Consider the following 24,811-nt stretch of genomic DNA (forward strand, 5'->3'; position numbering starts at 1 on the left):
AATCGCCAATGAACATTTAATATTGAATATCATTAAACACAAGAAAGGATCACCGGTTGTTCTTAAAGTCACTCTTAACTTACGAACAGCTTTATGAATCGGCCCCCCTGGTTGTTTGTAAGTTACAAGCGAATTCACAAAAGACTGGTGATCCTTTCTTAGTGATGTGTATCACTTACCACAAGAAAGGATCACCAGTCGTGTGTAAGTTCGCTCGTAACTTATGAACAGCTGTATGAAACCCCCACCATGGATGACTGTCTCTTTAGATTTGCTATGGTTCCTTTTATTGATTTGTATACAAAATGTCTTTTGTTAATTAAATTCTCCTGCCTACAAGTTAACTTTTATGTTATATATATATGTATGTTATTAATAATTGAGTAGGATATGAAAATGTTTCAATTGTGTACTATTGTCCAAATTAGAACATGATTTTTTGTTGTTGAGAAATTGATTATAACAAAGTGGTTAGACAAATGATTCATTTAGATTTTATATTTGGTTTAATTGAAGATGTATGTATGTACAACAAACATTCAATAAGGGCTTATATATTGATCTATTGATTGCTGTTACGCAGCACTCCTTTGTATATTGTCGTCATGAGCAACACAGATTATTCAGCTGTGAAAAACCAAGAGAATTTCAGAATCAGACATATCTATTAATGTAAAACAGTTTGAAGTTTTACCTATCATTTGTAAGTAAATGAGTTGAAGATTCTACATATGATTTTTGAAGGGCTCGGCAAAACCCTGTAATAAGTAAATATATATATGAGTATGTACTCAGGTCACATGGAGCTAATCATTTAGCACACATGCAATAGTAACATGGAATAGTCAAAATATTACATGTACCTGGCTTAAATCCATGCTATACTCCTGAAACTACATGTATGCTTTTTGCATATTTATAATTATCTTGTTTACTGTTTGTCAGGACGCTTATTGCGATGGCAATGATTTAAATCAAAATAGTTATACAAATGCATATTGGTCAAAGTTGTAACTTAAAAAAGCTATTTGGATTGGCTATGTGGACTATCGACTATCAGACACTTGCTTTTAATACTAACAACAGTAAAAACGTTACAAATTTGTTACGATGTAAATCTGCATAAAAGGTGTAGTAAAGCCATTTCCCCCCCTCCTTTCCACTATAGAAGGAATTTTTCTGGGCCACATTACACAAAGCATAGCAATTGATCGTGGAACTGATTTCTACGATTGATTATACTGATTTATTGTGTATGATTGATCATTGAAATCGTTCCCATTATCAATCACTAAGTTTTGTGTTACTGGGCCCTGGGCTATATGCAATACAAAGATTGATTGCATTGTCCACAATGAATGCATAATTGTACAAAAATCAATCTTACGATCAATTTTACGATCGATTGCAGGGCCCACGATTCAAGTACTTCAGAAAATGGTATTCAGTCAATTTGATGTAAAAATGATATAGTAGCTGTTGTTATGGGAGATCGGTTAAATCGAGGAGGTTTTCCTTGGTAAATGGTGTAGAAAGCCTTTCTAAAGTTAAACAAACATGGAGGTTGAGAAAAGTTCTACTTGGAACTTGGTTTTGCTTGTCAGTTGTCATTAGAACTCTTTTCTTCTGCTGATCTTTGATAGTTTATATGTTAACTTGACTGGTTGCGGATTTACTTTACAACGTTGGGTACAGTATGTACATATAGATGCTGTAGGAATATTGAAAAAACAATGAGATTGAGCTTTAATCTGAACGAGGGTTTGTCCTCTGTAATGTCAGCAAAGGCTTGAATTTCACATTTCATACTGATTTTTAGGGAAAAGGATTATTCTGCGGTGCTTATTAGTGCTTATGACAAAAAAGCGAATCCACATATCTTTCAATTTAGGTGTGCTGACATTTTCTAGAGCTTTCAAAATATAAGAAATATTGTTGGATTATACAGATTATTTGAATTTATAAATTTCATTAATGAATGAATCTTGTATTGCTGCTAAAATCTTTAGATTTTTATAAAGTTTTTGATGAAATTCTTGGAGGTGGATTAAACCTGCAATTATATAGACTTGGGTTTTTGTGTCAAGGCATAGCTTTTCTAATGGCTTGTTAATATTTTTTTTCAAAGCAGATTTCTCAACACTTGAGGTTTGTCTCTGATTTTATACAAAATTTGAATTAGAAGGGTGATTGCATAAGCTCAAAACGTCATTCAAAAGACAATTCGTTATAATCTCCATGGAATTTATTTAATTCATTTTCATGAATTCAAGAATGAAAATTTGGTGGCAAATATATTGAAATTAGCGTTTATTTTGTCATTATTTGTGTTATATAACATTGTCAGTTTAGTTTGCAGGCACAATTCCATGTTTTTCCACATATTGCTTAATGCAGAGTCTGAATATATAGACTAGATTAACGCAAGTACTGTGAACAGAGTTTTTTGGGGCCTCATCACCAAACTAGACAATAGTTTGTGTCGATATTGGGTCTGTTCTTGAAGACTAATATCAGATACATTGTACATCAAATATTTATGGATACTTGCATAATGTCTATTTCATCCGTAGAACATCCATTACCATGGGTTTGTGTCAAATTTGAATCTGTGCTTGAAGACTGCTGTCAGATACATCAAATATTTATGGATACTTGCATAATGTCTGTTTCATCTTAATGGTATCCATTATCAAGAGCCTGTTAATATACTTCTTACAAAATTATTCAAGCGTTGAGAATATCTGCGTCATTCCATTGAATCCATTAGAGCTGCTCCCCCCGGTTATTAAATCTTGTGTATATACATGTAATGAGATTTTGAAAATGTGAAATTTGTCATTTGATTTTGCACTGTCGAAATGCTTACACATCGGTCTAGACATTTTGGTACAATGTATGTCCATGCTATCATTTATACATATAAATATATTATATATATTTAGTCACAAAGTTATTGGTGTGTTGAAGTGTTTTTATTTCCAAGTTTCTCTTTCTTTGTTATCCCTCTCTGTTAACTCTTCATTTTGCATCTTTCTTTATCGTGATTTAAAGTCCTATCAATGAACTCCAGGGCCCGTATTCTGAAATTGGGTTTACTTAGACCGCGGTCTAACTCTGTGCTAAAATTATGGGGAGCCAAAATTTAAACAAAACATTGTTTATATTGTATATTTCTTATGTTTACTATTTTGATTCCTTTTACTTTCATAATGAGGAAATATACTTCAAAATACTTCAGTAATTATTTAGAGACAATTATGAACAATTTGAGTGTCATATGAGTTGATGAATTGGATATGTACTGTTATGGATTTGTACCCCAATTGGCTCTCCATACTTAAACCACAACTTTAAACCAGAGTTAAATTTAAACCTGACTTCAGAATACGGGCTCAGGGAGTGCTTTACATAGATTTAAGTGTGACTGCAATTTGTTCTGCAATTCCTTGTGTGCATTCAGCCCGTCTCACATTTGTTGCGATCCGAATTTCAAATTAATTGCGATGACATTTGATATGGATATTCCAACTAATAAAATCTTACGGATCAGAGATCAGAATAGTGGTAGGACTACTGAAATTGAAATTCAGTCCAGTTAGAGCCTCCCTGAATGAATAAAAACAAATTCAGTTCCAAATCGTAATGACGTCATCATCGGCTGCGACTGTAAGCCGATTTGGACTTTATTCCGACCATAGGGCTTGCCGCAAAGTAAAAATATGATTTAAGTTTTCCTAACAATATGCCAAACTTTAAATACAATAATTTTACTTCTTGGAACTTTCATATTTATTGCAAAATGCGATTTCTTGAAAAAACGTGTCGCACCGGATCGCACAGTGTGAGACGGTCTTTATATACATATACCAGCACTTTATTCCTCTAATCCAGTCAACTTGTAGTTAAGAATTGTGAATTCAAGGGGTATTTCATCCCAACAATATTTTTATTGTATAATTAGCAGAAAAAAAATAATTAAAAAAATATTTGTGAAGGTTTGAAGGAAATCCATAAAAAAATTAAATTAGTTATTGATTTTCATTTTTTTGGGGGTCATTTGTGATGTCATATGCGAGCAGCTTTCTGACATATCGTTTGGTAAAAAATCATTGAAATTTCATTTTCTTTGAAAATTGAAAATGTTTTTTATTGCATCTTTAGTATATCATCAGAAAAGATATTTCACACCTGCTCCTAAAAGAAATATAAAATAAGTCATCACAAACCATTGAAAATTTGAAATTTATGCATTTTATATTTCATAACATATGGGGCAGCTGCTGGTAAATGTATATGACGTCACAAATTAAAAACTTTAAATTCTAATAACTTTGTTAATCTTTGATGGATTTTTCTCAAATCTTCAATATTTTATATTATAATTTTCTGCTTTTTTTTTAATACAAAAAACCTGTTGTCAGTGTGAACTTCCCCTTTAATGTGCTTTTTGTGGTTAATTTTGATAAATCAATTTAGTTTGCAATTGATTGCAAATAGGTTCCTTATACAATTCTCCTTTAAAATATTATATTTCCCCGGTAAGAGAGGAAGTAGATGCAAAAAAAATGAGAGAAAGAGACAAAGACCAAAAATATACATAATATATAAAAACAATGTTGTATACCGTAATTTGTACCCTGGAAAAACAATTTGTCACATAAATATACAGTGTATGTACCAGTACAAAATGAAATGTGAGAAAATAGATGTTGAGAATTTGCACTCGTTTCTTTAGATGAACAGGGACAGACAGGTTGCCATGGCAATGGCTATGTACGTGATAGTTTACAATCAAGGAAAAATCTATAGGTACTCTCTAAATTTAAACACAATTATGGCGCAAGTGTATACTTGGATGAACTTACATGTATTGATTTTCCTCAACGATCATAAAAATATATATATGTATATAGGAGAAATTCTTTAAGGATGAATAAACTTGTTTTCTCAAGTTTGAAGTAAACGATTGCTTCCCATAATTTATCCATCTCATTTTATCTCTGTCGATGTATTTGTTGTGCTTGATTGGACATTTGTGTACTTTTAATAAAGCATATTTTGATTTTTTTTTTTACAATTCACATTTGCCATGTTACCTCTGAAATTGGTATCTCTCTCTCTCTGTCTCTACTCCAAACTTCCCACAAAACTATGTCTGCATTTCAGTTTCGGTCCTTTCTCTCAAAATTATTAAACCAAAGTAAAACCGAGCATATTATTCATATATCAAGAGCTTTCTTTATTTGGTTTTTATTTGGAGCCATGATGTATCCCATGGACCAAAGCCGTTTCAATGGTAATGTTGCAACCCAGTTCCATATATATTATTATATGACACCTAGATAGATCCTTGTCATTTGATTGGTTGTTTGATATCGTTCATTCAGCCCATTTTACAATGACGTCATCAACCGTGCAATTTTAGATCCATTCATCGTGCAATTTTGGATCCATACGATTTTGTCCATTGCACTCGCGCACCGAGACTGCAGCTGCAGGCACCAGCAGTGCGCATGTTGTAATGGCGTAACAATCAACAGACCGTACTCGCACTGCATGAGCATGTTTTGCATCGAAATTCATAAATTTCATATGATAAAAAAAATTATTGAATTGATTAAGGTGAAAGATGAAATAATGATCCATTCAACTCGGCTACGCCTCGTTGAATGGATCATTTCATCTTTCACCTCATGAAGTATTCTGTCCATTGCACGAATAAAAAAACATTCATTATTTGTATACTATATTTTGAGGGGGGAGGGGGTATATTATATTCGTCTCTCTCCCCTATATCTTAATTCACATTCTTTGCTTGTCTCTCCCTCTCTCTATCAGTCTTTCACTTTTTATTTATTCCCCTTCCTTTCATTATCTATTCTTCCCCCTCTCTCTCTTCAAATATCTTTCTATCTCTCCTCCCTTTTGCTACTTCACCTTTCTCTCTGTAAATGAGTTTAAGATCCATTTATTCCCTCTTCTTTTTTAATCCCTCCCCCCCCTCTCTCTCCTCCTCCCCAACCCTCTCTATCTCCCCCTCTCTCTCTCTTTCTCTCCTCCTCCCCCTCTTTCTTTCGTTCTTTCTTCCTCCCCTTCCCTTCCACAAAATGAATGAAACCAAAATAAACCACACAAAGCCGAGAAGGCATAGGGGAGATTAATTTCATTTTATTCATATCAAGTAAAAATCGGACCATACGTGATTGCTGCCATATCGATCATCAACCTTTCATCCCATGACATTCATTCACAAACATACCTAGGGTTTGTTGGATTGATGTTAAACCAAACTGGCAATGTAAGATTAGCAAAGCCTGCATCACATAACCAAATCACGGCCCAAGAACCACTTTCAACATGATTATACACTTGACCGTACTGTCGTCTATACTTAATCACCAAGAACCCTGATGTATATGTACATGCAGTTGGGCAATTATAAACAGGGCATGAAAACATGTATGCTGTCCGACGTTACAGATTTTAAGTGAAAAATGGGCTAGACCATTGGACAGACTAGAAATTCAGTATATTTTCTTGCGGATTTGATTGGATTCCGTTGGATATGTGACGCGGAGGCCTGATTGGTTTGAAAGTCCTACCATGCAGCAGAAGCCGTTCCAGTATTCTGTATACACTCTGAATGTAACATCGATCCAACAACGACCAGATCCATACTGATTTTAAGTAAGACCAGATCTAACATGATTTCAAGCAAGACCAGGTCCAACATGAATATAAGTGAGACCAAATCCAGCATGATTCCATGCAAGACCAGGTCCAACTTGAACACAAGTGAGTCCAGGTCAAACATAAAGTGAGACCAGATCCAACATGATCCCACGCAAGACCAGGTCTAAACTCAATCCAAGCAAGACCAGATCCAACATGATCCCACGCAAGACCAGGTCTAAACTCAATCCAAGCAAGACCAGATCCAACATGTTCCTATGCAAGACTTGGTCCACCATCAATCTAATCAAGACCAGGTCTGACACTAATCCAAGCAAGACCAGGTCCTACAACAATCCAATCCAATCTACCACTGAGTTCCGAGCTAACGGCTCTGTACCATCTCAAATTTATTTGGGCCAACACTGAGAGTTTGAATCAAAAGTCACGGCATGTAAAAAAAAAGAAAAAGTTATGACCAATATCAATATATACAAACAAATACACTGCATTTATAGTTGAAGGGTGACTGCCATAGCTTGTATTGTAAATGACGATTAAACAATTTGAGTTGAAAAACTTAAGGATGTTACATATTTGTACTGTTATTTCAAATCAAAGTACTGATGTGAATAGATACTGATGATGTGAATATATTCTTTAATTGATCCTTTAATTCAACACAGAACGCATTTCTTGAAATTCAGCATTAGTGACTATCACAGTTTTCTCTAACAAACCTCATTCAAATCAATTTTCATATTTTTCCTCAATATTTCATTGTGTACAATGGAATAGATTCCATTGTGTACAATGCCTCAATAATACTTGACAAAGTCTGATCCGGATGTCAGTTCAGAACTGTAATTGCACATCCTATAAAAATGATGTAGTGTCTTCAAATTTTTCTCTTTAATAAACATTTAATTTCTGATTTTACAGTTGCAATATACATGTACCCTGTACAGTCGACCACTGTTCTAGTAAAGTCGACATTCAAACTACTCCTTCCATCATTGCAAAATGGAGGAATAACCACCAGACCATGACGCCCCCTCAAACCTACAGAGTATTCAGACAAATGCAACGCAATTGTTCTTGCAGCCATGCAAGTGAAAAGAATATATTACGAAGAAAACAGTAAATTACTAGCTAATTGATAAGAATGTTTCAAGATAATTTTCATCATAATCATACAAAATAGGGTTTTCACAAAGACTTACTGGTAAGTGTGACTAAAGGTCATGCGTACATGTAAATGCCAAAGTGCACGTTATTCGCAGCGTACGCTCATTGATGATTATACGTCAGCGCTATACCCCCATCATGATCTAATTAATGTGGAGATTCACTACATATCACATGCACTGGGTATAACTATAAAACGTGATTTTTAATCACACTTAAATCTTTGCGGAACACCACACATATTGTCAAAAAGCATAATCTCTTTCTTCGGAGGCGCGTTTGTACGTGTACCAGCTATGGCAGCCACCTATACCTAGGAATCATATATAGATATATACATCCAAATACATTCAAAATTGTGCATAAATCTAACATAATTAAAGTGCCTTTGATAGTACCTACACGTAGTACAATAGTTTCTAGTGATATAGAGCTTCTATTAAAGAACAATCTATGACTGTTTGCTGAGGAATTGGGATTCTGTTGTATAAAGTTAAGAGACTAAAGGGGTGAAAGGTCACCCATATAAGTCACAAAGTTCAAAGGTCATAGTTGAAAGTTCAAAGGCTGTTGATTTCAAGGTTTGAAACAGGTGTAGAATTACAAATTTGTTCTATTCTTCTTATTTCAGAATTAAAGCTCGGGTTTGAAGTTTACAAGGGCTCAAACATTGAGTTGTTTTTTTACGAATAGAAAAGTCAGAGCAATCTCTCACTCTAACAACCAACCGAGATGACCTCTTAAAGAGTGGTATAATTTCTACTATCACACACAGGGTGTATAGCCACTCTCTAATGGGGAATTAGAGTGGAATTGCTCATTAAAAAAAAATGAGAAAAATGAATGAATTTGTGCTTATTTTCAGTAGTAAATCTGGCCCGCCAGAATACCCTTGATACCTCATTCGCTTTACATGTATTCATAATTGTTTGATATTGGTCAATCAATAAGTATTATTTATTCTCTAGCCTAGGCAATATGCTTTTTTTTTCACAGAGCCACTAATCAATTTGATAATTTTGGTTTGGGGATTTTTAGCAGGATAAACTTGAATAGCAAACTACATGTATCTGAGAGTAAAAGCTGTGCGTTGTGAATCTCGGGTGACTCCGCCTCTAAATATCGCAGAAATAATTTAAAACATATCTCCCCCAAATTTTCTCATATGCTATACATTAATTAGAAATCAGTACATGGGATTCTTCTCTTTTTTTCAAAGTTCTTTCTTGAATATTTTTCTGTTGCCTTAAAAAATAGAATTCCAAATATCTGATATGAAATGTGTACATCCTGGGTAATATAAAAAGATAAACATGTTTTTTTTTTCCTCACTTGAGTCACATGACTTTAGACCTTAATCACATGACAGAAGCTAGTCATGTGACACTTTAATTCTAATTGTAAAACCAATTTGTTTGTTTGTCATTTATGGCTCTATACAGAGTTTCATATAGTGACATGAAAACTCATTCATGTATACTCATGGATTGAGATACTATTCGATAAGTGCCAAAAACGCGTTCGCTTTCAAACAATGAAAATTCACGCTATTTCGGCTCTAATCTGGTCTTACTTTTGAAGAGAATCGATTGTTTGATCCGAGATTAGAGGTATATACTGAAAAGAAGGCACAAACAAACTAGAAACAGACGAAAATAAGCACCTACCGACATCATGCATACAGTATACGTAGCCATACAAACAATAATTCACAAAATCCACATGAACATATCCTGGAGAATCGAAAGATCCTGACTATACATGTATACATTAATAATTTAAAACATCACTATGGTACCATAAATGAGTAGTAAAGAGTGCCCCCATTTTGATGCATCCCTATTATCAACAAGCCAGGCTAAATTTGACGACAGTCATCTATCAAAATTCAATCATTGAGACACATGTTTTAAAGAGATAATCACACAGATGTGTTCAATCCTCAAAATCAATTGAGGATGAACACATACATTGTATCACATTCTGATTCATTTTTCCCAACACCATTTTGCATGTATGGGTCAGTTAATCATGATTTTTCATAGATAACCATATCAGACCTTGGAATCTCTTTATTTCTTAACAATACAAAACAAAATCATTTTAAAGAAAAACTGTGTATATAAATCGCACTGCTCCTGTTCAGCATTTCTTTTTGGGAAAAAAAGTATCTATGTTTTTAATCATTTCATTTGAAAGTAGACTTTGCCTACATTTTTCTTCAAGATTTCCCCTTATACACACACCCAAAAGTGACTTATATAGTACATGTACATACAACATCTATTAATACACTTAATACATGAACACACATAATCTATTAGTTACATAATGTTTGAATGCAGAATATATTACAGCACTGAGTCTACTTGTACAATATAGCTACTTCTTCTTGAATAATCATCTGTACTGTCAAATATCATATTAAAGTGCAAATAAAAAATGAAAGTGCTTGAGAATTTCTTTCTTTTTTATAGATGAAAGTATAATTCCTGCAGAATAATATAGGGGATTCGTGTAGCGCAAATATCCACCTTGCGCTCCTATATTAAAAAAAATAAAAAATATAAGAAACAAGAATGAACATATGGGAGTGGCAACATCTTTTTAGATTTCATACTGAAGCTAAAAGCAATTGTAATAAATGAAAATATACAGAAATACTGTATATGAATACAGCAAATAATTTAATAATCGCCATTGGGACATATTTTGCACCCTCGTAAAGGCAAAGGAAACGCTGACTAATACATGTATTTCTTCAACTTTACTATGATAGAATGATTATTTCTCCAACATACTCTGGAATGAATGTGAATGGAGATAGATGTATATCCTAACAATATTCCCTTCCATATATTTGAGAATAGAGATTTATTCCTAGCTATATAGGGCAGCCTCGTTTCAATACATTCTGTACTATTCCATGTCTAATACTGTAAAACAAAAATAATATATTATCATATATATGTACTTCAACTTTATTTGAGAATTACAATGCAACCAACGCCCCTCATTTTTTGGGATTAAAAGTTTCTTTTGTATCAATAAAACTGTTTTAAAGCCTCCATATTAATAAAAAAAAATGTTCAGCCTCATTAATACATTTAAGTCTATTTTCCTCAGGTATTTTCAGTCATATTCTGTCAAATAAACAATAGTTTGATATTGATCTTGTTGAAACCTTAATGTATATCAGCATAATGCACCTCTGCATAATAATAGCCTCCAAATTTTATAAACAATGTTTCATACCCATGTCATAGCCTAAATTTTTTTTTCAGCATGTAAAAGACATAAAGCCTCATTTTTCAGCAATAAAAGGATACATGTATGTTACTGCACGACTGATGTGCATCGTAATCGCAGTCAACCCACACTTTACAATATTACAGAGAAATGTACAAGTTACTTATCGATTTTAAAAGCCTCTAACATTTTTTCAGCATGTTTTGAATGTTTCCCGTTCCTGAAAGCCTCAACTTTTTTTAAATGGAATTTCAGCCAAAATTTACACAAGGTATCATTACACCTACAGTATAAAGGCATTTCTCTGACAAATGCACAGACTTCAAACCTGTGAAATGAGAATTACAATCGGGGAATAATAACACATGACGCAACAAGGTCAATTGTAGTACTAATAGCTGTAGTAATGGAAAATTTTAAGTAAAAAACTAAAACTATTCAGAAAAATCAGTACTTTTCAAGAAGTGAGTAATTAAAAAAAACATACCTGAATATTTCAATTACTTCATAAAAACAAACAAAAACTCTTTATTTTTATAATCACGATGTTAAACAATGCCACGATATAAACAGGTACGACACTTATTACTTAATTGACAGCATGGCAAAAGAAAATATGCAAGAATTGCAGCGAATTAATTAAAAGTGACAAAATAATTTGAGAATGACCAACTTTCTGTCTGTTTAAACAGTCAAATAAAGCATAGTACTACAATTCATTACTTTCTACTCATTCAGCCCATTCACATCGCTTAGAGCTTTTACGCTCTTCCGTTACACACGACACTACGATACGTCACTAGAACAAGATATATACCAACCCACGGGCTATCCAAACGTACTTGCAAATTCTTCGCCAACGATCATTGCAAACTTTTAACATAAGTTATTACACTGCTTGACTTCATACACAAAACAAGTATCACGTTATTACCAATTGACATTGGGATATGATGACCTTTGACCCCATGACATTTGACCTCACAGTACCGAACCATCCCAGACAGCAAGTTGGCCATTACAAATCATCTTTTGGTGGTGATAAAAAAAAATGTTACACTAGAAATTTTCCGCACTCCCTTTTTGAGGTTTCACAACCTGTATTACTTAAGATCAACTACTATAAGATTGACTCCGTTGATCTTAGTCATCTTGACCAACGTTTCTGCACAGACAAACGGCGAAGACCATACAGAAGAGCTGCAGAAAAAAACAAAATGAAAATTACTTTCATATAATTATCAAGACATTAGTCATTTCAGGCTACTTCAATCACATAAGATTATTTTCTTCATCAATCCTCTCTCCATATAGGTTTTTCAACCAATAGTGGCGAAAGCACTGATCCCTGTGGCACAAACAAATGCCTACAATGTATGAAGACTTTTACCAAGTGAGTATCTTGCCACCAGATTATAACAATGGCAAGAGCAATGATACCTGTGGCACGCTTCTCAAGCAAATGCCTACAATACTTTTAAGAAGTTAAGGTCAAACGGGAGTATTTCTTTTTCTCAATTCCTTTTAGAAAGTAAGTACCTGCCTTCTCATGTGGGGTATTGTTATTCATGTACAGTGTATTGCAATTATCACATTTTTTAGGGTGTTTCGCAATCTCCCTGTGGCTGTGCTTCAATTTTCTAAGCTGTTGTTCTTGCTTTTTGTTTTTTATTTTTTCTTATGCATCATGTTTTTTTTTACTATGATTGTATATGATTATCATGATTTTGCTGATTTGTCGTATATTGTTTTTGAAATTATTTAAAAATCAATAAATACATATTAAAAAGTTGACAGTCTTACCTCCAGACAGGCTACACCGATGGCAGTAGCACCGATAACTGTGGAGTACATCTCAAGCAATGATTCGAGAGGCTGTTGGCATCCCTCCTGTCAAAGAAACAAACAATAACACTGTAAACCAACTAACAAATCAAAAACATATCAAAGCTCACAGTTTGAGTTCAAAAGGAAAATAATGATGTAGAGTTTCAAATGAATCAGTAAACAATAGGGTGAAATATTAGCGTCCACCAGCGAAAATCTACATGGGGGCTCTTGGCGATTTTTGCCCCCGAAATGCTCTCGAGAGCCCTGGAAAATGAAAAAAAGTGCCCCCGAAAACCCCCACTCACTGCAAACATGTCTAATGTTGGAGATTTAAGGAGAAGCTTGAGAAAAAATAGCCCCTGAAGATATTAAATAAAATATTTTTGCCTGGCATCCCCCCCCTAGTGAGTCAACTCTTTGGTTCATATACACAAAATAGTAAGGCGCTCAAATTACAATGGCCTGAGCTTCAGCAGTTGGTGAAGTGAAAAAAATGGAGAAAATTGGGGGTCAGAGGTAAAAATGGTAAACTTGATGCTATTTGAACCAATCACTATACAGGATTTAATCAATGTAGGGTATAATTATATAATATTGACTGGCCTTGAGGGGAACAGAAAATATATTACCTGCAATATATTTTATGTTCCCCAAAAGAAAAGCCAGTCAATATTTTTATCATTATCCAAATCAGACATTTTACCCTTTAAGAATGGGAATCTATTTTGTCATGTTGAGCAGACTGGGCCTCTGAACTTTACCATTTTGATGTAATTGAAATGACACGTCTCTGGCCTGGGGACGCAGTATCCAGCGTTGTCTAATCTTGTTTAACATGACATATATGTTACTGCACAGTTCCATGGGATGCGTAGAATACGCGGATGTTAGCTCTGCCTTATTGCCCGCTACATTTCCACGCATTTTCTCATTGACTTTCCTGAGCGGGCAATAAATTGGGTCCTTGGATAAAAATTGGGAAACTTATTGACCGACCATTTGATCCCAGTCATGAGCAGGCAATAATATATTAAAGTTGCCCTGCTCAGATGTCTGATACAGGTAATAAATAATGTAGGGTATAATGACTCACCCTGAGGGATCCATCACTTGACATGCATGATGTGATTTCAGCAGAATTCACATACGGGTTCTCCTGATAGTCCTGTATACCGTTCACACCACAGCACTCGAGCTGAAGGAAGGAATTCACAAAAAGAAATAATTTTTATTCTAATTGCAAGAAAGTTGCAATCAATTGCGAGTCAATTTTGGGTAAAAATGAAGTCTGACAATTAACGATATTATGGACCATTTGATTTATATAGCGCAGCTACTATATTAATATACTCTACTGAGCTTTTATTTGGTATCATAATTATTATTACCCAGGCTGTAGCCGAGCCGCCAAATAGGTGCTCAAACATTCGAAGAATTTCTTCCTATCGGGTACCTCACCTGAGTTGAGAGCAGCACAATGTGGGTAAATTTCTTGCTGAAGGAAAACACGCTATGGCTGGGAATCAGACCCAAGTCCCTCAGATTGAAAGACGAGAGTCATAACCACTAGACTATGACGCCCCCATTAATTGCAAATTCGCACCTGCTTGCAGTAAGCAGTAAAAATGGATTGGACCTTATTGAGAGGCTTCCGGCATTCTTGCCTTCAAATCTTTCTTCAAAACTTACTTTTTTCCTCAATAATTTATTTCTGTATTTTTCTTTGAATGACTGTATTCACAAAATCGAGTTAAACTTTAAAATTGAATTTAAACTTTGTTATTTGTTGAAATTTTCAGCATTTTGCTTGGAGAAGTTTATTCTATTTATTCAGATATATTTTCAGCCCAGAGTACCCCTATAATACACATTACATGTACTAAATTGTACTCTTTGTTTGTTGATTCTTAATGTTCATCATTATAGTTATCAATATTCTTTCCAATGCTGGTTCCGAATATTGGTACATGTAGTTGAATTAATAATAAATCATTAAACTTTGAATTGGCAATGCTGGTTCCGAATATTAGCACATGTAGTTGAATCAATAATAAATCATTAAACTTTGAATTGGCGATGCAACGCGTATTATCATTATTACTACAATGTTAATTGAATAAGTTTGCATGAATGAGTTATCAAAATTCCCTTTACATCCTCCTCTCCAAGACAACAAGATTTTTACCATAAGTCTTTAAATTCTGTTTAAACAATTCTACAGACAAATATAGTTTTTTATCATTTAAAGTGGGTTTACATTTTATTTTTCATTTAATACTTGTTTCTCCACTTCTTTCGCAAGCTTGACAATGATTAACAAAATGAAAATCAAGCCTAAGCCACTTCATGTAAATCACAGCTCAGTGTAAAGCAAATATCGTCACGATGGCCTCGGTGTGTGGGGTGAGGCGCAATGCACTCTTCAAAGTTTTTTGGGCAAGGAAACAAGTTAAAAAAGGGTAAAAGATATCTTCAAATCAATTTACTAGGTAATTTCCACGTGTTCTTCGTGATTAAAGTCTAATTTTATTCGCATAAATATTTCAAAGCTCTGCGCAAATCATTTTTCACTAACTTTTCAAAAGTAAGTGGTGCTCACTCAAGCAGAAATATTTTTGACAGTTATATCGTCATTTGCTTAAATGGATCTGTACCAATGTTAAAATGTGGAAAAATCTTCAGGATATTACAAATATATAATTTTAAAGGATTTTTTCTAAGTGTAAAGGGCTTTACTGTATAAAGCAAGTATCATTATCATATGACATCCTTAAAAACTAACCTGTTCTTGGATAGCATTCCACGCTGCTGTGCCGAGCTCGTTAGCGTAGGTGTCGACACTACCGGTGCCATTTTGCGTGTTGTTGTAGTTAGTCTTAAGGAATTCCACACCCTCATTGGTGACGAAGGTCTTGATTTCGGCCGAGTAGATCGCGGCGAGGATACCGGCTGCAAGCTGAGCGCAGAAGATTAACAGGAGGAGCACAAAGTACTGAAAGAGAACAAAAAAAGAAAAAAAGAAATGAAATCTTGACTGGAGACAGAATTTGATAAATACAGAGCCTTCTACATGTACGTCTGTGGACCAAAGATGTGGAATGGCCTTCCCCGACTTCTAAGGAGAGCAGAGACCCAATCAACTTTCGAGTCTCACCTGAAGACCTTCTGTTCCCCACTCTAACACCGCCGCAAGAATAACATAATTGTAGAACTACTAGGACAGTATTTAATTTGAACTGAATGATGATTCTAAGTACTGTTTAAAGATATGAAACTTGTGAGACACTTCCTTTTAAAAAAAAAGCGCCATGAGCGCCTGCAGAGGCGGATACCGGCGTTATATAAGAACCCATCATCAAATACAGCGGTCCAAAAAAAAAACACCAGAAAATGCACTCCTTCAGGCGAAGTGTTGAATGTAGACCACAACACTACAATGTTCCAAGAGCCCAGAGAAACAGACTTCAACGAATGTAATATTTTATCGCCTGACTTCACAATGAAAAATTGAACAGATGGCAGAACCTGAACACTATATACATGTTCATTTTCTGGTGGGTTCACTTAAACTTCTTAGCACTCCTGTACAAACTCATTCCAGAATTGATTTTGGTTAACATTTCACTTCTCCAAGTAGGGCAACAGTGCTGTAGCCTTATAGTTCTCCGGCAATCGGGGGAGCGTTTCATGAAAGGACTTGTCAGACATTTTATCTGACAAGTACTGTTTTATCTGACAGTTACTATGGTAACAGTTCCTCTCAGCCAATCATAATCAAGGAAAGTTGTCAGACTTGACAAGTTGTTAGACGAAAATGTTGATGAAACGCCCCCCAGATGTCCGATGCTCTGATTGGTCAAGTCGCTGGAGATTTATTGTCCACAAGAATATTAAGAATGTAGGTAGCTGAGCAGTGGCATAATGAGCCAAACATTTTGAGGGGGCTAGAAATGGAGTATCGCGTAAAATAAACAACAAAAAAATTGAGAGCAAGCGAGCAAAAATTTCAACAATTTTATTTCAAAAATCTAATATTGTGGTTGCTTTTGACGTAATATTCATAAAATAATATCACATTTCACCCTCCTCTCTTTCCTTTTATCTTATTTTTTCTTGGTCATGGAAAATTTTGGGGGCTCCCCCCCCCCATCATTTGTACGCCAGTGTCGCTGAAGAGTAATGTTGGGCCACTAGCAATACAATTCTAAAAAATCACAAATAGCTGTCCGGGTCTGGCCATCTGTGGTGCTCCATAAATTGTTTTTTCCTTGAATTATTGGGATGTAAAATTCCAGTATGTTTCTACTTACTTTGTGCGTTGTCGAAGATATCACTCACTAACTTGCTGTTCATACATGTACAATCTCGTAAATGCTATTAAGGTATTTTACAATTTAACATTTCGCTTGGTATATGAGATTTTTCTATGAAGCAGCCCAATGTTGGGCTGATGATGCCGAATGCAGAAACTGAGGGAAATATCCCTGGATGAGGACCCCAACCAGGGTAGAATGGTATCACCTGGTTTCAACAATAAACGATATTGAGAAATTCAAATGTCTCAGAATGGTAGGGCCCTTATTTCTGGAAACTCTCAAGAATTACTCCCCTCTCCTGTGTGCCTTAAAGCAGATACGAACCAACAGCGCCATCTGGAGTCCTCAACTACTCATACCTGGCCAGTTTCCTGACCCATAATGCTAGTGTAGTCTAGTAATATACATGTAGACCCACCTGAATGATAACATGCTAATTAATTACTCAATACATTTATACCGCAACAATCATGTTACCAAGTAGCAAAACAATTACTTTTCTTCTCAAAACATTTAAGTTTCTCTATACAAATACAGTTATAGGTCAATTTATTCTCTGTAGTATTTGTAGATATCTGAAAACGTATATTTTAAGACTATGCATTTATACAGTCAATGAGAGACCACACATAGTTCACTCCTTCTTTAGCATGATATGGAAAGTCAAGGAAGTTTTATGCAGGGAGTCTATATTTTTCTATTCATTATGGATATTTTTATTATTTTGGATTATTTGTAATAAAATTCAGAACCTTACCACTCCCAGCATGCACTTGTTCTCACAACAGGCGCCCCCACAGCCGAATCCAGAAACGATAATGACAAAGCAGCCAGCAGCTGAGTATTGAATGAGAACGAAACAGGATTACATGTATAAAATATTAGTACATTAATATGGACACCATATTACATCATCACCATCATCGTCATCACCATCTTCATCATTATCATCACCATCATCAACATCTCCCTCACCACTATCTTCATCATCTTCACCATCACAATCATCATTATCATCATCATCATCATCATCACCACCACCATCATCTTCACCATCATCATGTTCACCATCAACCCTATATCATCATCACTATCAACTTCACCACCACCACCACCACCACCATCATCTTCATCATCATCATCATCATCATCTTCATCATCATCATCATCATCATCTTCTTCATCTTCATCACAATCATCATCACAATCACCATCATAATCATCACCACCACCATCATCATCATCATCATCATCATCACAATCACCATCATAATCACCACCACCACCACCACCATCTTCATCATCATCATATCAAGACCATTAATACCCTCATCATCTCTATTGCATTCCTGTCTTTTGATAAAGATGTTAGACTCTCTAAAAGTGGTGTGTTTCATATAAAAGCCATTTGCAAGTTACAAATTACTTTACGAATGACAGTTGATCATTTTTTATGAACTAAACCAGTATGAAAATCCAGTGCATATAATTTTACAACAAGAACGGGCCACCAATTGTTCATAAAGTGACTTGCAAATTACGAACAGCTTTATGAAACACAAGCTATTTGCAAAGTTACACATAATTTTACACACAACTGCAAAATATTCTTGGGTATGTATTCAGTTCAACAATTAGCATGAGAAAGAATCACTTGTAGTGCGTAAAGTCATGTTTAGCATACAAACAGCTTTAAGAAACGGCCTACAAGTCGTCAGAAGCGTGGAAAACTCACCGATGATGACGTAAGCACCGACCCGGAGGAGGTCATTTTGGAGAAGGTTGGCTACATCTTCGATCCTAATCCAATCAGTAAAACCCAGAGCTAGGAAAGTCCCGGTTACTATCAGGCCAACACCGCAGAGCTATTCAGGAAAAAAAAGGAAAAGCACAAAATTCATGATAAAATAATGACAGAATTTTAAAGTTTTTTATTTTGTGATGTCACGTGTGAGCAGCCTCCAGCCCAAGTCATTTTATATAAAATCCTTTATACAGGGGGGTGTTTCACAAAGATTTAACTATGACTTTAGAGTCGCACTTAAATGTCGAAGTGTACATGATATGCAGCGCGCAATCTTATTGATCAATGTGCAGTAGTGCGCGTTCTCTTGGCATAATCTGACCAATGTGGTCATGCCTTTTATAACACGAGCAACTAGGCATTTAAGTGCAACTCTAAGTCATGCTTTTCTTTGTGAAACACCCCCAGGTGTGGTTTTGATGCTATACATTGAGGTTGTACAAGTTTGCGAATTATTTTGCAACAATAATGTGCCATAAACAAAAAAGAATTTCGGGCCAATATTTTGGAAACCTAAACCAATTAAGAACTAAAATGAATAAAAAAATTCTTGAATTTCTTAGCCAAGCAAAACACTTTGTCAAAAATTTGCTTTCAAATCCAAATATAGAATTGAATACCAGCCCAGAAATATTTCCTGTTGGGTGTGACCCCCCCCCCCCCCCGACAGGATGGTTTATTTCCAATTGGTCTAATGTCAATCCGTCCAATTGCCAACTCGTCTACTATTATTTGGTCTACTATCAGTTCAGCCACTATCCGCAGGGCCTAATTCGTCTAATAACCAGTTGGTCCAATAGCCATTTAGTCCATATACCATTTGGTCTTATTTGACTAAGTGTTAATTGTGCAAAATGAACGAAAATGACGAAATGTCATAGACGAAATGGTGATTTGACGAAGTGATGATTGGACCAAATGATTTATACTGAACCAAATGGTTGTTAGACGGAATGTTGATGGACAGAATGGCATTAGACTATTAAAATTAAAGTAGACCATGTGGTGAGTGGACGAGTTGTCAGTAGACGAATTGGCAATTTACCATACAGGATGAATGAGTTTGTCAAAGGCGGAGAGAAAGAGAGCAGACGATCTGTTTTGGATTGAATCAATTTCCTCCTCAAGTTGCAATAAAAATAACCGCCAAAAGTTTGTAGACCCAAGTCTGCTAATCTAATCTGGGTACAAGATTTCCTTTCAAATGTTTTATTTGCATGTACATTTGTACATAGGTGGTTTCAAACCGCCTTGATCACAAGAATCCCCGTTAAACTATGAGAACTTTTTCAGGCTAAAATATATCTGTAAAATACTTGTTCACTTGTTCAGTCACTTTCACACCGTCCCGAAACATACCCTTCAGGATAAAGTTCCTGAAGTTACAAGCATGCGCAATATGGTCTGATGATATAAAGCAAACAAGGCACGAGATTCAAAATTGCTAGCTCAACAGCCACCCGTGGTGCTCGCACCCAACTACACGCTGGGCTAAAGGTTCCCGTAATGTGCTTTCACACTGCCAAAAATACCAGAGACCTTGAAAAAAACCCGCGAAAGTTCTCGTAATTTTGACAAGAACTTTTACTATTTAGCGGGTATTTTCTTCAGGGGAGATTACATGTAATTTGCTTTCACACTGCCAAATTACCTGGAACTGACAAACTTTAAGGCGGTCTAAAACCATCCATACACATAGAATTAGAGAGGACATACAATGTGCATACTTGTTAATCTAATCAGCAGAGTCCCTAAAACAATTAAAAAGTATCTCAAATCGTATTTGTTTGGTAAAGATAATTGCTTGTAAGCCGCGATAATTGCACCCACACATAATCACAAATGAACACATTATAAATTTATCTTCCTTTATTTGTAGTCCTTAAAGCCTTGTTCGAATTTTTGGCAAAAGCACAGGGGCTATTAATTCTGTTATTAGAAAATATACAAAAACATATAAAAACTTAAACGAATAAAAGCGTGCGCAAGCTCATGCACTGCAAGTTTTTTATTTGGAAGTGGACTCACTTTGTAAAACTTTGGTTGTTGTTGACAAGAAAGGTTAACTCGGGTGGGGGGGGGGGGGGAACGGTCATCATTGTCCTTGAAAATTTGACATGCAAGCAAATAAAATTTGGTACAAAAAATGAAGCTTCCAATGTCAAATAATAGTTGACATATGCTGATTTTTGCCATTTTTGTGTATTTACTTTCAACAGGGTGGGGGTGGGGTCATACGTACTACCCCAGAAGGCCCTGTAATGCAATTTACAATGTCTGGTGCGCTTGGAGGGGGAGGGGGGGTCGGAGAAGGGTGTTGTTGGGAGACCTGTGGAAAAGGAAGGGGGTGGCTGTGTTAAAGAAGCCACCTTCATTGTATACTTACAAAGATGAGAAGGTTTAAGAAAACCAAGATGAATTTGAGACAGTTCTGAGCACAGCCTTGCATGATGATAGGGTGAGTTTGGTCTTATACAAGAAACAATTAAAATCTGAAAAGAAAAAGAAAATGACAATCATTTGAGTTTGAATTAAAAAAAAGGTCAAAAGCAGGCTACTACTTAATAGTATAATGTAGTTTGAGTTTGGTCTCTCCAGCAAACAAAATCTGAAAAAGAAAGATGATAATAATTTGATTTGAAATTCTCATCTGAGACAGTTCTTACTTCTGACCACAGCAGAAAAATAAGAAAAATCACAATAATTGATTTTGGAATAACATGAATTTCAAGTCAAGTGCAGCCTTTATGACTGTAGTTTGAGCTTTGGTCTTTCAAGAAATAAAGGATCTAAAAATTAGACAGAAAAATATCAACAATATTAATTAAACATTTAAAGCAAAATTCCCATACATGTACAGTAGATATGTAGATTATGAACTTTTTATCTGATGTCTTTATCGTGTATTATCTGTTCGATTTAATAGTGAAACATAGATACTGTAGGCGGCAAGGCCTACTTGATAATTGTTAACTTCAGTTTTCCTTCACTAGTATTTCATGTATTGTTTTTCTTTCATGTACATTGTACATTTAAGGTTACTCATCAGAACAAACATCACAAATGCAGATCTGCCAAAATGAACAAGAACATTGCATTATTCTAGAAGCTGAAAATCAGTACCGGTACCGTATTTGGTGAGGAAATAGGTATTTTCAAAGAAATACCTATTTGGTCAACACATGAAACTGGAACTTTAGAAACAGTATTTTGCATGAAAACCATCAGTATTCTTCTCATTTTTCACTAATATAATGAAAATCAGTACTTTTGGCAGCTCTACAAATGAAATGATGCAAACATTGGAAGATACATGTATTTGTATCTCTATATAATTGATAAAAACACAAAACTGGAACTTTAGAAACAGTATTTTGCATGAAAACCATCGGCATTCTTCTAATTTTTCACTAATATAATGAAAATCAGTACTGCATATACCTCAGTCACATTTGATCTACAGCTGCCGTACGGAGAGTCTAAAACAGCTGTTTTATTCAATCCACCTGTAATGAGGCTATTACAAAAAATGTTAAAACTGCCGTTTTCGACTCGTCGCCGTACGGATGCCATAGATAAAATATAACTGAGGTATAATTTGGCAGCTCTGCAAATGAAACGGCAAGAATTAATCAGACAGCTGACACTCTCATCGAGTGATCTTTCCCTTTAAAGCTACTGTATTCCTGGCTCTACCACCATGGTTGCAATGCTTTGCTATCTGTACATCAGAGCATGCATCACTTGTCAAGTATTTTATCATTTATTCTTCTCAATTCAACTGTGATGGTGTTGAATATTGCATCGGATCGAAATTGATCTGCATTATATATACAGTAGTATGGGTGTTGTTACACACATGTGCAGTATGTAGTTGAAACTCCAAATATATTCACAGTTTGACCTTAAAATAATACTCCAACGGAGCGCCACTCCCTAAAGTCACCCACAGAATAAACATGAATTCATTGAATTGAGAGGCATAAAGATAAGGTGCAGTTGATTGATTGAAAGAGTAAATTCTTTGGCCTGATTAACAATGAAATGATTTTTGATTTCACAGGGATACAAGTAAAAACAATATTTATACACCTAATAGGTGGTTTGAATTTAGTGGTCTGAACCCATTTTACATTGTTTCACAAAATATTTCTAAACTTAAAATTTCAATTTGAACTTTGCTATTTGTTATCAGATTTTGATGGAAAATTTTCAGCGTTTTGGTCAGTGGATTAAAATATAAATGTATCTATTTATTTGCAATAATCAACCCGAGCACCACATTAACAGATGCATTTTGAACATGTTTATATGCATACATAGATGTACATGTACATGTATATAGATTTGATTATTGTTTAATAGAAAGTTATGACAAGAAAATTGTATTTTTCCCTAAAGTAGAATTTTACTGGGTTGGGTCCAGACCATACATTATAGTTTGAAACTTTGACAATATACATGTAATTGTAGCCTTTACACTTGTATACAGTGCACAGTACATGCATGGAGCCAACAGAAGCGGAGGGGAGGGGGGGGGGGTTGGAAGCTGTCCCACTTTTTTTTCCAAATCCATGTACAAAAACATAGATTTTGACCATCTGATTGTAATTTCTTGAATGTTCAGGCCCCCCCCCCCCCCCGGTCCCAATTTTCAAAACCCTTCCGGGGCTCCTGTACAAGTAATGTATTAATCATTAGAATTAAAAAAAAAACATCTTCCACATGCTCCATAATATCTAGCCTATATGCTACATGTAGGCCTACATGTACATGTACATGGTAGTATTAAAGTTGGTACATGCATATGAAATCTATTACTTTTCATTTCAACAAGTAGCCTAAACCTTTGAAAATGGATGAACCATACAGACTTACCACCCAAAAATGTTTAAAATAAAATTGGCTTTCAAAAACTGCCTCAGAAAAGTGTTTTGACTTGTTTCAGTGTAATTACATGTAAATTTATCAGAAAAATACACCCCTAAAGGTCGAGTCAACGAAAATGTTTCACAGTGAAAGGAAATGAAAGCGAGGAATAAATAGAGTTGAAAAACAACAATAGTTGATGACACAGACTTACCACCCAAAATTGTTTAAAATAAAATTGGCTTTCAAAAACTGCCTCAGAAAAATGTTATGACTTGTTTCAGTGTAATTACATGTAAATTTATCAGAAAAATACACCCCTATCAGATCTGTGGAAAGCTACTATACATATAATACACCCTCTTGTGATCAGTGAATTGCACGGTCGAGTCAACAAAAATGTTTCACAGTGAAAGGAAATGAAAGCGAGGAATAAATAGAGTTGAAAAACAACAATAGTTGATGACACAGACTTACCACCCAAAATTGTTTAAAATAAAATTGGCTTTCAAAAACTGCCTCAGAAAAATGTTATGACTTGTTTACAGTGTAATTACATGTAAATTTATCAGAAAAATACACCCATATAATACACCCTCTTGTGATCAGTGAATTGCACGGTGGAGTCAACAAAAATGTTTCACAGTGAAAGGAAATGAAAGCGAGGAATAAATAGAGTTGAAAAACAACAATAGTTGATGACACAGACTTACCACCCAAAATTGTTTAAGATAAAATTGGCTTTCAAAAACTGCCTCAGAAAAATGTTATAACTTGTTTACAGTGTACATGTAATTACATGTAAATTTATCACAAAAACACACCCCTATCAGATCTGTGGAAAGCTACTATACCGGTACATATAATACACCCACATGTG

At 35.0% G+C, this 24,811-nt stretch overlaps 1 protein-coding gene across 2 annotated transcripts; it reads right to left on the reverse strand.

Annotated features, from left to right (window-relative positions):
- Positions 1 to 6,151: 6,151 nt before the first annotated feature.
- Positions 6,152 to 24,810, reverse strand: LOC129268188 (tetraspanin-18B-like). 2 transcript variants are annotated; one of them, XM_064104835.1, is made up of 8 exons: positions 24,645 to 24,810; positions 21,449 to 21,554; positions 18,994 to 19,123; positions 18,016 to 18,095; positions 15,725 to 15,934; positions 14,036 to 14,137; positions 12,916 to 13,002; positions 6,152 to 12,312 (listed from the first exon to the last, which is right to left on the reverse strand). In XM_064104835.1, the coding sequence occupies exons 2-8, from the start codon at positions 21,509 to 21,511 to the stop codon at positions 12,256 to 12,258; spliced, it is 729 nt and encodes a 242-aa protein (XP_063960905.1). In that variant the 5' UTR covers positions 21,512 to 21,554; positions 24,645 to 24,810; the 3' UTR covers positions 6,152 to 12,255. The 2 variants fall into 2 exon arrangements, with proteins under 2 accessions (XP_063960905.1, XP_054761747.1); XM_054905772.2 differs by lacking the exon at positions 24,645 to 24,810 and having other exon boundaries at positions 21,449 to 21,562.
- Position 24,811: the final 1 nt, after the last annotated feature.

This window comes from Lytechinus pictus, chromosome 9, assembly GCF_037042905.1.
Source record: "Lytechinus pictus isolate F3 Inbred chromosome 9, Lp3.0, whole genome shotgun sequence".
NCBI lineage: Eukaryota > Metazoa > Echinodermata > Echinoidea > Temnopleuroida > Toxopneustidae > Lytechinus > Lytechinus pictus.

Bases quoted from the DNA above. Each gene is read 5' to 3' on its own strand.
- LOC129268188 (XM_064104835.1), bottom strand. From the start codon at position 21,511: ATGCAAGGCTGTGCTCAGAACTGTCTCAAATTCATCTTGGTTTTCTTA. The intron at 15,935-18,015 runs GTAAGGTTCTGA...GTTCTCTTTCAG, and splicing joins ACAAGTGCATGCTGGGAGTG to TACTTTGTGCTCCTCCTGTT. The intron at 13,003-14,035 runs GTGAGTCATTAT...TTTCTTTGACAG, and splicing joins CAAGTGATGGATCCCTCAGG to GAGGGATGCCAACAGCCTCT.